The sequence below is a fragment of the Diabrotica virgifera genome, chromosome 2 (assembly GCF_917563875.1).
Source record: "Diabrotica virgifera virgifera chromosome 2, PGI_DIABVI_V3a".
Lineage (NCBI taxonomy): Eukaryota > Metazoa > Arthropoda > Insecta > Coleoptera > Chrysomelidae > Diabrotica > Diabrotica virgifera.
This window is the reverse complement of record NC_065444.1, coordinates 20,934,337-20,949,672: the sequence shown is the minus strand read 5'-3', so window position 1 is coordinate 20,949,672 and position 15,336 is coordinate 20,934,337. Positions and strand designations below refer to the sequence as shown.

The 15,336-nt window shown below is 32.2% G+C and overlaps 1 protein-coding gene across 1 annotated transcript; it reads right to left on the bottom strand.

Moving 5' to 3' along the window:
- Window positions 1-5,905: 5,905 nt before the first annotated feature.
- On the bottom strand, window positions 5,906-7,456 carry LOC114326472 (homeobox protein 2-like). The gene has a single exon (XM_028274860.2). The coding sequence runs from the start codon at window positions 7,454-7,456 to the stop codon at window positions 5,906-5,908; it is 1,551 nt and encodes a 516-aa protein (XP_028130661.2).
- Between the last annotated feature and the right edge of the window lie 7,880 nt (window positions 7,457-15,336).

Sequence of the window (15,336 nt, the reverse complement as noted above, 5' to 3'; positions counted from 1 at the left end):
GTAACTAACTTCTGGATTATAAGCTTCTTCGTTAAAGTGCATGGTAGGTTCCTGAATGGTACTTTCATATGGTACACTTAAAGGACATGGAGTATATTGTGGTTCGTACGTTTGTTCATAAATATTAGAACTTGGACAAGGTCTATAACCTAAATTTATTCCTCCATCTTGCTCATAAGATTCTGTATAAAGATTTTGATATTGACTTTCATCTACAGTTTTACAAGGCGCGTTATTACCACAATTACATTCATCGTCTGTTTCTTGAATTTGGCAGGGAGCTGAGCTACTACATCTACATTCTAGGACATTGTTGGCGCCTTCTTGTGCAATCGATGGGTGCTCGAAGGGTTCTTGTTCTTGACAGGGTGCATCTTCACTACAATAGCATTCGACTTCAACATAATCCTCCTCCTCCTCCTCCTGCCTAGATTGGCATGGGGCGGATTCCGAACAATAGCATTCTAATTCACCATAATTTTCATCTTGAGACTGGAATGGAACATTGTTAGTGTATTCGCCATATCCATAATTTTGACTTTGTTCAGGAAGTTGGTCTAGTCCTGTACTCTCCCATGGACCCGCATAATTTTGACTTTGTTCAGGAATTTGGTCTATTCCTGTACTCTCCCATGGACCCCCATTATTAAAGTATGCACCGTTATCTGTACAGTACGTGTATTGGTTTTGCGGAGTATAAAATTGGTCGTCTATATATTCAGTTTGATCATATGGCACATCTTGATCTGCAGGCAAACAACCTCCTGGACATGCCCCTTCACCACTTTGATTGAACGTGTTGTTTTGGGGTGTAGCTTGGGAGTATTCAACTTGGTTAAATCTTTGTGGAGTTTGTATGTCTAGATATTCAGTTTGATCATAGGGCATATTTTCAGGCAAACAACCTCCTGGACATGTTCCTTCACCACTTTGATTGAACGTGTTGTTTTGGGGTGTAACTTGGGAGTATTCAACTGGATTATAACTTTGTGAAGGTTGTGTAATATTAGGTTTAAATGATTGTGAGAGATTTTGACGACGATTTGTGACCATGAGGGGAGAAGTATTCGCTGGAGGTGTGACTGGAATCCTAACTACTGTGGTTTTGTCAGGGTTAACAGTTCCTTTGGGTATGACAATGCTTCGATGAGCCATTTCTTGAATTTCACGAAAAATTTAGCTAAAAAATGAAGTTGATGACAGAAATAAATTAAAAATTTGACATTTTGATTGAGAGGTATTCGAATTTGAGATATGGTTATTTCTTCTTTTATATATTTCTTTCGTGATTAATATGTAGGTACTGGAAATTAACCACATCGGAGATCAAGTTCAAGTATTTAAAAAAAATAAAAGTTTTGAAAAATGAAATCATAATATACAGAGAGCACGTAAAGGTTGGAATAAATTCATTTTCTAGAGAATGGAAAATTTTAGAAAAAAATCCCCAAAAAGGTCGATTTTTATTTTTACATTGCGACTTTTTGGCATACATATCATACTAGTGTCGTCACCCATTTGGGCGTGATGACGTCATCGATGATTTTTTTAAATAAGAATAGGGGTCGTGTTATAGCTCATTTGAAAGGTAATTCAATTCTCTATTCAGTAATATAAACATTAACATAATTATTTATACAGGGTGTCCAAAAAAATTTTTTTTTGGATTAAATGTATTGGCATAAATAGAAGAATCTGTGTAATTTACTTAAATCAAAATACATTTTACTGCTATTATAAAAAAGGAAAGAATGTTTATTTGACAAATAAATATTGTTTTTTTGCAAATTCAATATTAAAGCAGCCACCCACCTGCCTCTTGACAATTTGAGCATTTAATTTAAGGGAAAAGCAATGATTTTTTTAAATAAACATTTTTTTATATTTTCTGAGAGCAGTAAAATGTATTTTGAATTAAATAAATTACACATATTCTTCTTTTTATGTCAATAAATTTAATTAAAAAAAATTTTTTTTCGACACCCATGTGTTAATGTTTATATTACTAAATAGATAATTGAATTACCTTTCAAATGAGCTATCACACGACCCCTATTCTCATTTAAAAAAAAATCATCGATGACGTCATCACGCCCAAATGGGCGACGTTACTAATATGACATATATGCCAAAAAGTCGTAATTTAAAAATAAAAATTGACGTGTTTCGGGATTTTTTTCCAAAATCTTCCATTTTCGAGAAAATGAATTTATTCCAACCTCTACGTTCTCACTGTATAAATAACAATAAGAGAAAAAATAAGAATTAGTGTATGAAACATGAGGTCGCTCAATAAAAGAGACCAAGAAATAATCCAAGTGATGAAAGAGAAACAAATAGATAGATGTGTTACAAGGCAAAAAAATAGTAAGAATCTACAAAATATATGCGCTTCACTGGAAACAGAAAAGAAAGGAAAATCACAGTTGTTGGACAACCAAGTTAGCTAAATATGTACTAATCTACAGTGGAGTAGCAGAAGAAAACAGAGCCAAAGAAGTTGTAGCCTTACTAGTACACCAAAGATACTAAGATCACACTTCAAAGAGTGTCACTTACGTATCAGAAATAACTGTAAAAACAAGATAAGAATGGAGAAGAAAGATCTGAATACCGTAGGAGTACAGGGTCTAGAAAATAATAAGCCTCAAACAACAAGGAAAACATTGTATGACTAATAAAAGCTGGGACAAACTCAAAAATAACATAATTAACGCAGCAACAGAATTACTTGGAGAGATGAAGGTAGCGATCACTAATATATCAAGAAAGAAAACGTCATGGTCTAGAGAGGAGAAGAAGATAAAATGTGAAGAAAAGAAGAAAGCCTTTTTACAATACAAAATACAACAAACACAACAGACATACAATGACTATAAACGAATCCGAAATGAAACGAATACTTTAGTTAGACAAATAAAAAGAGGACACTGACAGAGCTTATCAACACAGATGAAACACGACTTCTACGGAATACAAAAAGAAATATGGAGAATGATCAGAGAACAAAGAGAAGAGACTAACTAAGTAATATAAACGAAATAAATTCAGAAGGAAACATGGGCAGACTACTTTTAATCCTTATATGCTAAAGATGACGTTAATAAACCACTAACACCAGAAGTGAGGACTACAGAAGAAATTAACATGGGAGAGGGAGGTAAAAGAAGCATTCAGGAAATTAAAAACTACAATATCAGGAGAGAACAGAATACCGAATGAACTCCCAATGTACGGAGGACCAGTTCTGACCAAACAACTTCTTCTTCTTATGGAATCCACTAATGGATGTTCGCGATCGCATTTGACCATTTTTCTATCCCTTGCAGTGTATATTAGGTCTCCTACCTTTCTTATCCCTGTCCATTGTTTATATGTCCATTACGGAGCCATACCATGACATTTTCTTCCTGCCCACCCCTCTTCTTCCTTAGATCTTTCCTTCAATTAAGGTTTACAGAAATTGGTATCTTTCGTTTCTAATTGCGTGCCCCAGGTACGCGGTTTTCTCTGTTTAATTGTGCATAGCAGTTGTCATTCTGTACCAATTCTTCTCAGGATTTCTTTATTTGTTATTCGTGTGGTCCAGGGAACTTTAAGGGTTCGTCGATAAATCCACATCTCAAATGCCTCTAGCTTATTCATTGTGTTTATTTTTGAAGTCCATTATTCCATGCCCTATAGGAACACTGACCATATATAGCATTTCGTGAATCTTAGTCTTACGTTCAGGTCAAAATCAGAGCTCCTAAAGTCGTTTCTGAATTTTATGAATGAATTTCTGGCCCTGTCTATCCGACATTTAATTTCCATATCCAACATCCAGTCTTCACATAGTCAGGTTTCTAGGTACTTCAATTTTCTTAGGCGCTCTACGTCTTGATTGTTCTATTCTAGTCTTGCATTTTGAAGTTGAAATAATTGAAGCCTGATTATAAGGAACTTCGTCTTTTTTATTTTGATGCTAAGTCCCATGTTCTTGCTATGTTCTCCAATTTTATTAAGAAGGTTTCGGAGGTCTTCTATATTGTTCGTTATTTAGACCGAGTCATCCGCATAACGTATATTATTAACCCAGATACCATTTACTTGGATGCCGCTTTCGCATTCCTCAAGAGCTTCCTCGAGCTTTCTTTGAGCTTGTGTGGTTTCGTTATCCACCTTGATGACCAGTGGCGTACTGAGCATGCTTCCGCGGGTTCCGCGGATCGGGGGCCCGCTTTAATGCGCTTTTTGCTTCTTTTGTTTGTAATTCGATGGGGACATTTTGATCTACACAAGTACACACATAAGAAATGTAACTGCTAAACTGATTTTAATTTTTGTATAGGTACTTTAAAAACAAAGAATAATTCTTCCTCAACAATTTTTGAAATAAAATTTATTGAAATGTTGTAAGGTTCCCTACACATTTTACCTACTTTCCAAACATGTTTCAACTTATAAAGACTAACCGCCAGGGCCTGCCTACATGTGATAACTCAAACACTTGTATTTATATTAGCACGATTCATGAATAAGATGTCGGTATACTACAAAGTTGTAAATATGCATTGCAAGTTTTATTGCAATAATCCCAATACAATAGGGTCGATACTGGTGTTTATGGAACCGTCATCATTCAGCCTGTACTTTTATATAGGTAGATAGGTGATTGTTAAAAATTGAAATTAAATTCTAAATAAGTATAGACAATAGTGGTAAGGATAACTAGACACTATATTATAGACACTAATTTCTTTTTAAGAAAATCTCGTCGTTTGATAAAAGATATCAGCCCTACCGTTATCCAAGGTTTTTTTTATATTTTTTTTATTTAAGCGTTTTATCTCCCTAGAGGTTTGTATGAAATTATTTAACTTATTTATAAATGTATCATATTATGTAATTTGAGAATCTATTTTGTTCATATAAATTTTATTCCAATGTTCATTTTTTAAAAGCTGTGTTAGTTTTCCGGTATTAATATTTTTAATTATGACTGTAATTTTGGATTCAGAAAGTTTTTTGGGTTTCATTATTTGAATGCTATGCTGGAACAACGTTGTAAATACCAAATTACATTTTGTTGACAAATTGAAAAATAGTTATTTATGAAACAGTTCGTGAAGTATGCTTTTTTGCGAACGCACGCGATTTTAGAGCACGAGCGACAACGGAGCCAGTATTATCTTATAACCAATTTTTGTCGTCAGGAAAACAAAAAGTCCAAAATATTCACAATAGCAAAACCTATATTTTTTATACTAGGTAGTTGAGATTTTTGAAGTTGAGTTATTTTGAAAAAACAATTTTTTTTCAAAAGTTTTAATTTTTTTGTTAATTTAAAGCCAAATTGTTTTCAAAATTGAGCACTTTGAAGCGGTAAAACTTAAGATCATATAATCCAGGGGTCACCTGACATGTTAGCTATGTGTATGCCAAATTTCATCTCAATCCGAGCAGTTCTTTAAAATTTACAGCAAAAACCGTGAGTAAATGGATTATAAATTAGTTTGAGTTTTTATGAAATATTTTATGATATATGATGATTTATATTGAATGTGAATGTTTTGGGCGGGGGCCCGCATTCCAACTGGAACCAAGGCCTGCTGCTCTATCAGTAGGCCACTGTTGATGACAGCTGTTTAATTTCAGTAAAGTGCTTCTATGCAACGAATGTATTTTTGATCTATGTTGAGTTGTTTTAGTATAAGTACGAGTTTATGATGTTGTACCTTATCGAACGCTTTTTCATAATCTATAAAGCACATAATTACATCTTTTTTTATCTAGTTTTCTGAAAACTAATTAAAAAAGTATAAGAACCAAACAGAATACCACAAAAATTAATTTTATTTGTTATTTTCTTTATTTTATTTAATTTTTGTATCACAATATACATTTACACGTTGTTTACTTGATTTTATATTTTTTGATGTTTTAATTTGAACGTTACACTTTTGGTTTTTTTACAGGGAACATTATTATGATCAGATTTTTTTAAATTAATTGGTCTACTGATTGCAGATGCCTCATTAACGCAGTCATCTAATCGACCTTGGTCATTATTTAAAGGGTCATTGTCACTAAGCGATAAATTAGTATATCTTGTAATATTATTAGATATATTTATGGGTTTGGACCTAAGATGCGGATTTTGAGGTTTAGTGTTCAAAAGATTTGGAGATGTTTTATAAGAAGATGGATTATTTGTTGTATTATCTATAACGGTTTTAAAAATATTGATTTCATTATTAGTCCCAACGATATCTAATTTATAATGACGATCAGGACCATATAATGGAGAGTCATTTTTGTTTTGATTATATAACCAGTTTCTAGCTTTATTTACATTTATATGATTCCTTTTTTCAGTATCTACCATCACATTACTAGTTTCTATATTAGATCCATCTTTTAAGGGCTTGAAGGAATATTTTGGACCATACAAGAGACCTGCTCTGGTGCTCGCTAAAGAATTGTTTACTTCTTTAGTTTCAGTTTCCATAGCTTGTGATGAATATAAAGCATCATATCTTTGTTGTCGAAGTTGGTTGTTAACAGTACTGTCAAATTTTTTACTAGGTCTATTAAAAAGGGCGTATGGACTATATAAAGCACAACGATCTGATGATTTACTGTCAATTTGATTAGCACTGGCATAATCAAGTCCATTAACATTATCTTCTGTATCATATAAAGAACGAGTACCTTTTTTGGGTTTTGATAAATTCTTTGATCTTTTCGTCTGGTCATTAGCAGGATTCAAACTATATCGCTGATATAAAACATTTTTATCAACTAATTCTTTCTGTTTGTCACAATATTGAGTCTTTTGTGATAAACGTGGGGTATGTATTGGATTTTTGTTACCACTAATACCTGAATTGTAAAATTCTTCTAAAGGCTTACTCGAATAAGGTACAAAATTATATGACTCTTCTTGAAAATATTCATTAGAATTATCTAAGTCGTCTTCATTGTAAATTTTATGGGGACAGGGTATATTATTTTCCAGATCTAGAGGATCATGTCTTTTCTTGGTCCAGATTTCAGGTATGTTATCAGAATAATGGGCAACTCTTGCTTTTTCAGAATTACCAATATTAAAGTCATTATTATGGTGTCTGTAGTGAGAATCTCTTGCTCTTATGTTGTGATTCACTGCCTCTTCATTATTGTGATAATAGTTATCATCAGTAGAAACATCTATATAATTTGAATCATCCTGATACGCATAGTTTTCTATGTTTTGATGTAAAGAATCATTATTTATTTGAGGAAAAACTTCTCCTTCAAAACTGTTGATTCTTTGTATTTGGGAGGTCTTGAAATCTAAGGGTAAATTCTTGCTACTGTAAACTATAAGTGGACTATTGTCTACAGGTATGGTATTGGGAATTCTAAATACTGCGACTTTTTCAGAGCGAATGGCACCTTTTGGACTAATCCGGCGCCTATGCGAGTCGGACATTACTTGCTTCTATTACAAAAATTTTTGTTTTCGAAAATCCATTAAAATGTTATTAAAATGTCAATTTGAAGGATACATGTTAACCTAACTCAAATCATAATCATCTGTTTTATCAAAAACTCCAGACACTTTGACAAGAGGATTCCCTCCTTCCAATCTATAACTTTAATATGAGAACTGGCCAAGTAACTAAGAGGTGGAGGCCAAGAAACTAAAAGAAGAAGAATAAAAAAGTTGACGGTTATATTCTATGTTAAAAGACATAAGAGCGGCAATAAACGTAACAGATACGAGAGCTAGGACTAGGAGGGGAGCAGTATGCGGCTCGGATAACTTTCTATTACAAATCAAATTTAGATGCCGAATAAACAGACAGGAGAAGAACAAACACACAAAAACCGAAAATTTAAGAGGATAACATGGGAAAAGCTTAAAAGCGTGATAGGAATTACAAATCATCAAAGCAAGAAAAAAAAGAAAAGAAAAGAAAAGAAAAGAAAAGAAAAGAAAAGAAAAGAAAAGAAAAGAAAAGAAAAGAAAAGAAAAGAAAAGAAAAGAAAAGAAAAGAAAAGAAAAGAAAAGAAAAGAAAAGAAAAGAAAAGAAAAGAAAAGAAAAGAAAAGAAAAGAAAAGAAAAGAAAAGAAAAGAAAAGAAAAGGAAAGAAAAGAAAAGAAAAGAAAAGAAAAGAAAAGAAAAGAAAAGAAAAGAAAAGAAAAGAAAAAAGAAAAGACAGAAGAAAAGGTCAGATACGCAATGTAGACAAGCAATCGATAAGGGAAATAAATTATACGTGCAGTATACCCAAAGAAGAGCATTAGAAAAGCGCTAAAAATCTGAAGAAAAACGAAGAAAGGCATACAGAATATGCAGAAGAAAGAAGAGGAAATGCGAAAACGACCAAATACTAAAAATAGAGGAAGATTTCAATCAGAGTGACACTAAAAAGCTTATTAATTCCTAAAACAACTCATAGAGGGATAGAAACTACGCACAAATCTTTTTAGAAATGTTAAATGATAAAATTATCATTTAAGATGCAGCAATAAAAGCAGGCTGTAAAAACTATTTCGAGGGTCTACTAACAGAGCGAGCAGACAAAACACAGCCTATGTAGTAGCGGATTTCGAGATAATAGAGGATCAGAACCAGACAGGGGCGTGCAGTCCATGGAAGCAAGGGAAGCATTGCTTCCCTTGGTTTCCGTAGTAATGCCGTACCAACTGAGTAACTGAGATAATTTAAAAAAAATTGAACAAACACATAATAAGCAGAATTTTAAGTTGCATACGAGAATATTTAATTATGTAGTGCAAGCAGCAAGTACCTACCTAATAAGAAAAGACAAACGTATTTTACTCTATTTTTGTCATACAGTAAATAACAAAGCAATGAAATAGGTACTCATACTCGTAAAAGCAGCGCTGCATGCTGCATCCTTCCGTACTCGGACCATGATCGTATTTCTACGGTGGTATTCGGAGTTATATCGGCATAATAATCTGATTTTTAAGTTGCTTCTCTCCAGCGACTCCAGCCTATGTAAAAATCATCGGGGTTACACGGTGAGTTCAAATTTGGGGTATATCTTTAGCTTATAAGCAGTTTTGTCAGTTGCATACGAAGCTGTTTTTGGTGAATTTAAATGGGATTTACCAGCATTTGACAATGACGGGCTTCGTTGACTGATTTTTTGAAAGTATGAAGATGGATTTTATTGAATTATTTATATAAATAAATACATAGAATTATTTATATTATAAATACTAAATATAAATATTATTTATATAAATAAATTATAAAATATGTATTAGTGTTTTGGAAAATGGTGAAAATGTGAAAAGTGGGATACAGAAACCATAAATAGCTCGAGAGGATTTTTGGATAGTTTAGATTATTTGAATTTTATTTTATAACTTAGCTTTTTTCAGAAATATTTCTATTCTCAGATAATTTATTTAATGTATTGCAATGCAAGATAAACGAGATTGGTTTCTGTGTAAAAAAATTAGCGTATTTAAAGATATTATTAACAAAAAGAGATGACTTTGAAAAATGCTCAAATAATATGATGGCAAGAAGTTTTGAGCCTAAAAGGAAACGACTAGGTACGCACTGATAATGTTTTAGATGTCGAATCGTGCTACCGCCGACTCGCCGACTATACTATTTACCAGATTTTAGATCAAATATGCCAACGAATGGAAAATAGGTTTTAAGAATTTTGATGACCGAGACTTTCTTTAGCTGTACAATTTTAATACATTAAGAAAAACACATTTTCCTGAAAAACAAACAAAATCTTTGATGCGTCTTTATGGACAATATTTTGACTTGATTTCATTACCTTCAGAACAGCTTTATATGAGACTGAGGATATTGAGTATTGACACAAAAAATATTGCCAGTGAGTTACTAATATTTTTTCCACCTACCTCTACCGAAAGTATACATTTCCTGACCTGATTGTAGGGAGGAAAGTCGTACCTACTTTTCGTCCCTAGGGAGACAAAGTACTTTTACTCCCTAGGGAGTATACAGTATACCTAGTAGTATGTATACCTTTTATAAAGTATTTTTCTTGTTTTCTTTTTCAATTAAATATAATCTGATTAAAGAAATGTCACAATATCCACGTCTGTACAAGGAAGTTATAGATAAGTTTTCGAAAAATGGTAGAAGAATTGAATTACATTATAAATAGATGTTTTTACAATTTTTTTATAAATTGCTTCCCCTGTTTCAAATTTCACCGCACGCCCCTGGAACCAGAGTACCAGAGTAACGAATTAGCAAATTTAGCTCATTTAGCACATTAAAGTACTGAAAAATAATAAAGTTCCAGATATTGACAACATATCAGCTGAAATCAGATATATTTCATAAACTAATAACAGACGTGTGGAACAAGGAAGAAATTCCAGGAGACTGAAAAAAGTAATTATATGTCAAGTTCATAAGAATTGAGACAAACTCAGTTGTAAAAACTATAGAGTCATATCCTTACTCTGTGTGAGCTATAAGGTGTTTACGTGGATCATAATAGGAGATTGTTACTTTACGCAAGTCAATGGGAGCAAAAATAGGATATTACCTCCGAATTCTATCCTACTGCATGGATTTTAATGAAATTTTGCGCCTAGCCTCTACTTATCTCCTAATTCAAAGTCTACCTTATGCCGATGTGTGCTTTTATCTTGGGGGTGGTTGTCACCCCTTCTCGGGGGCAGAAAATTTCTTGGTTAAAATAACCACGGAAGTGGCTAGAGAACTTAATTGTAAGCAAGAACTGTTCTATAATTTTTTTTAGAAAACTCAATATTTTTTGAGTTATTCGTGGTTGAAAATTGGCCATTTTTATTGAAACATAACACCTTTTCGAACGGTTTTTTGCAAATATCTTAAAAACCATGCATCTAACTAAAAAAAACTATATAAAACATTTTTGTAGCTTATAAAAAAACCAAAGAGACTAGTTCCTTCATAAATCTTCCAGTTATAATATAAAAAGAGATATGGTAGGTGAAAATAGTTTGTTTTTTGGTGCATGCTCAAATCGTTGTATTCAACTTGAAATAAGCTTTTTGCTTTGGAACCTTTTGCTGTCAGAAGTTATCCCAATAGAAATATATATACCATGTTTATTAGATGTCTCTTTAATCATGCCAATGTCAAGTCATACCTCTATAGATTTAACCTATCCGAATCAGATCTTTGCGATTGCAATGGATATGTTGACGATATTAATCATTGGTTGTTTGGATGCAAACATAATGATGTTGCAATTAAGTTTTTGATGAACAATCTGGTTCAAGAAGAAATACCTTTCCCACAAAATAATGCTTCTCTTTTATATTTGTCTCGTAGAAATTCTAAAATTAAACAAATCATCTGGGAGTTTTTAAAAAGGACTAAGAGGAAAATTTAACTTGCACTGAATGAGTCCGGTTGAATGTGTTTAGCAATAATTATTGTTTTTTATGTTTATCCTTATTATGTAATATTGTCTCCCTGTGAAAGTTCATTAAGTAGATTTTGCAGGGAGGTAATAAGAATAGAATTGTATAAAAGTTTATATTGAAAAAATAAAAAAAAAAAAAAATTATACAAAAAAATATGTATACAAAAAAAATGTATAAAAAAAATAAATCTTATTAAAAAAAAAATAAATAAATAAATAAATAAATAAAAAAAGTATAATAAATTATAAAAAAAAAATAAAAAAGAGAAAAAAAAATTAAAAACACAAAGAGGGTGTAAACCTCCGTGGGGTTGATCCGGGTTGAAGCCTTATCGCTGTGTAAAAAAAAACATATATTTATTAGCATTTAGTATTAGTATTTAGTATTAGCATGTAGTTTTTTTTGTCGATTTAATTATTTGTAAATTAATTTAAGTTGGTTAGGGCCATAAATGAGGAGTATACCTACTGGTCAATTAAATGTTTCCACTTCTACATATGTATGTATGTATGTGCGTGCATAATTATTATATGTGCGCACATGTACCTAATGTATTATGTAATGCAATGTATTATATTTGGAATATTGTAGCAAACAGTAATTTATTATCTATCGTGGCTGAATGGATCAAGTAATCCAAAGCCAATAAGGAAGAAAAAAAAAACTTGAAATAACAGACAAACGGTCGATTTTAGGTGTATAATGTTACCAACATCTTTTGTAGTGCTTAAAAAGATCTTTAACATAAGCAATATTAAAGGTATATTGCATTCAAACTAAGCGAGATATGCTGCAAAAAAATTGATGATTAATGTATTTTAAGAAAAAATGAAAAGTGTATTTAACCTCTCATCCACCAGAATTTTAATGCATCATTTTACTTCTACAATACCTTTTATTATAGTATTATGGACGGGTTCAAAACGTTGGACGGGTTTAAAATGAATGGTTTTTGAAAAAAAAATAAGATCAATTTATAGAGCGCATTTTAGATTTCCTTAAAAATCTTCTTTTTCTACATGCAACTTGAAAATGATAAGAGATGCAATAATGAAACATAAAACAAAATTTTTACTCAACAAAATCTTACATTTTTGTGTGGTACCTTTTTTCGTATCTCCATCATTTTCGAGTTACATGGAGAAAAAGGAAGATTCTTAAGAAAATTTAAAAATGCGCTCTATAATTTGATCTTATTTTTTTTTCAAAAACTATCCATTTTAAACCCATCCAAATTTTTAAACATAGAAATAACACTATAATAAAAAGCATTGTAGAAGGAAAACGATGCATTTAAATTATGATGGATGAGGGGTTAAATGTACTTCACATTTTTTTTTAATTCCATTAATCATCAATTTTTTTGCAGCATATCTCGCTTACTTTGAATGTAATCAACATTTAATTTGGCTCATTCTAAAGGTCTTTTCAATCACTACAAAAGGTATTGGTAGCATTATACAACTAAAATCGACCGTTTCTCCTTTATTTCAAGTTGAATACACCGATTTCAGCATGCACCAAAAAAAAACTCTTCTCACCTACCATATCTCTTTTTGTAATATAACTAGAAGATATATATGAAGGAACGAATCTCTTTGTTTTTTTATAAGCTACAAAAATGTTTTGTATAGTTTTTTTTGCGTTAGATGCATGGATTTTAAGGTACTCGCAAAAAAACCGCCCGAAAAGCTGTCATTTTTCAATGAAAACGGCCAATTTTCAATCACGAATAAATCAAAAATTGTTGAGTTTTCAAAAAAAATTTGCTTAGAATTAGGCTCTAGCCACTTTCGTGGTTATTTTAACCAAAAAATTTTACACCCCCGAGAAGGGGTGGGAACCACTCCTAAGATAAAAGCGCACATCGACATAGGGTAGACTTTGTTTCTTGAGATATTCTCTACTTATTGTGAAAATATCAAGTAAATCGATGTAGTAGGTTGGAATTCGGAGCCAAATAACCTCATTGACTGCCCTACTTACATACTTCATAAAGGAAACCATGGGAGAATAATAGGACGGATTCAGATCAGGACGGTCCACTATTGATCAGTTATTCAACAAAAAACAAGTATTAGCAAAAGTATTTTGTATTAGCCAATCTTTGTAGATTTTCGACAAGCCTACGATAACATAAACAAGGAAATTTACCAAGGAAATTGGTAAAATTAGTTCAAGCCACCATGACTCACACAGAAGCACAAGTACGGGTTTAATATCAATTGACAGATTCCTTCCAGATAACTATAGGGCTAAAACATGGAGATGGGCTGGCTTCAATTGAGAAGGATGTTGGGATCCATCTACTACAATCATATATAGAGAATATGGTTCAATCACGAATTGTATCAATATTACAAAGAACCCTCTGTAGGAAATTATGCCAAAAGACAAAGATTACGCTGGGTAGGTCAGCTTATAAGAATGGATAATAACAGTAAACCTAGTAGAACGGTTAGGGGAATTATAATGGGACGTTGGACAATAGGAAGACCAAAGAAGAGATGGATAGACGGAGTGAGAACCGATTTTATAGAGATGTTTAGGGTGGATATCTAGAGGAGAGCAACCATGAGAAGAGATACTTGGAGACGGATGCTGGGGGAGGGTAGGGGACGACTTGGTCTGTAGAACCATTGGAGAGAGAGGGGGTGAGAGAGAGAGAGAGAGAACTTTCTAATAAATTAAATAAATACTATAAATGTACTCTAAAGGATAATATAATAAAATTATATCCATAACAAAATAAATTAGTAACAACTTTCACTGGAACATCATTAACAAATCTTTTCTTGGTAAGAAAATTACCTTCTAAACTAAATCGTTGGTTTTGTCAATAAAGATCTCCTGCTTCTACTTCGACTGGATGGTGTTCTTTGTAACGGACCATACAAAATTTCCTTTATTGCCAATATATTATCAGAATGCTCATCAATTCCACCATCATCATCATCATATTTAAATTCGACTCTTATATTAACAGAAGATCTTTTCCTGACACCATTTCGAGCAATGGAAATATCTTGATTTCTAATATCAGACGGAAAACTCAATCTGAGAGGATCCATATCCTCTCCAAAAATAGCTTTTGAGGTAGTAAAAGGTTTAGATATACTATTGTGGATATTTTGAGAGGTGACTCTTTTAAGATGTGGTTTATTTAAAAGCCGCAGGTTGAAAGTTTTAGGAGGCAAAGACCCTCTTTGCATTCTATATGGTACATAGTCAAAGTTTGAGAATTCTGGAACTTGTATCGTTATTACTTCAGGCGCTAATGGTCGAGTTTTAAAAAAATTGGATGTTATTGTTCTGGATATTGAATTACAAATAGGTAGATGACACATAGAAGGATTCTTATTTGGAGCTCCAGGTGATTTTGATAGCCACTGAGATTGATTAATAGCTTTATTGAACATTAAACAACGAGAAGTAGATTTCCTCAAAGCTGGAGCTGATAGAGGTCTACACTCTGTGAAATATCTTTGTAATTCTGAATGATTAGAATTATTTCTCATAACATACTCTTCAGGTTCTTCTTTTGGACCATCTACATGTTTTCTGACGATATATTCTGTTTTGCCATCCACCCTTCTGCCTTTTATTACTACCAATGGGCCTGACTTATGCAAGCTAGCAGGTATTCGAATTACTGAGGTTTCTTTTGAATTCAAGATCCCTTTAGGAATTATTATATCAGTATCATGCTCATCTTCCAAATTTGAGTATTTATTAGCAACCGCCATGAATTTAGATTAACTAAAATTTTGAACTATTTTTGTAAATAATGACTTTTATTGACAACTGACTGATAAATAATAATAAATGACTTAGTCGATAGGCAGAAGTGCTCACTTTATAATTATTAGATTATGTTGTCCTATACAAGCAGTTTGAATCGACATAGTTCATTTACAAGAA

What these genes read in the sequence shown, in the direction of transcription:
- LOC114326472 (XM_028274860.2), bottom strand. Translation starts at nt 7,456, where the DNA reads ATGTCCGACTCGCATAGGCGCCGGATTAGTCCAAAAGGTGCCATTCGC.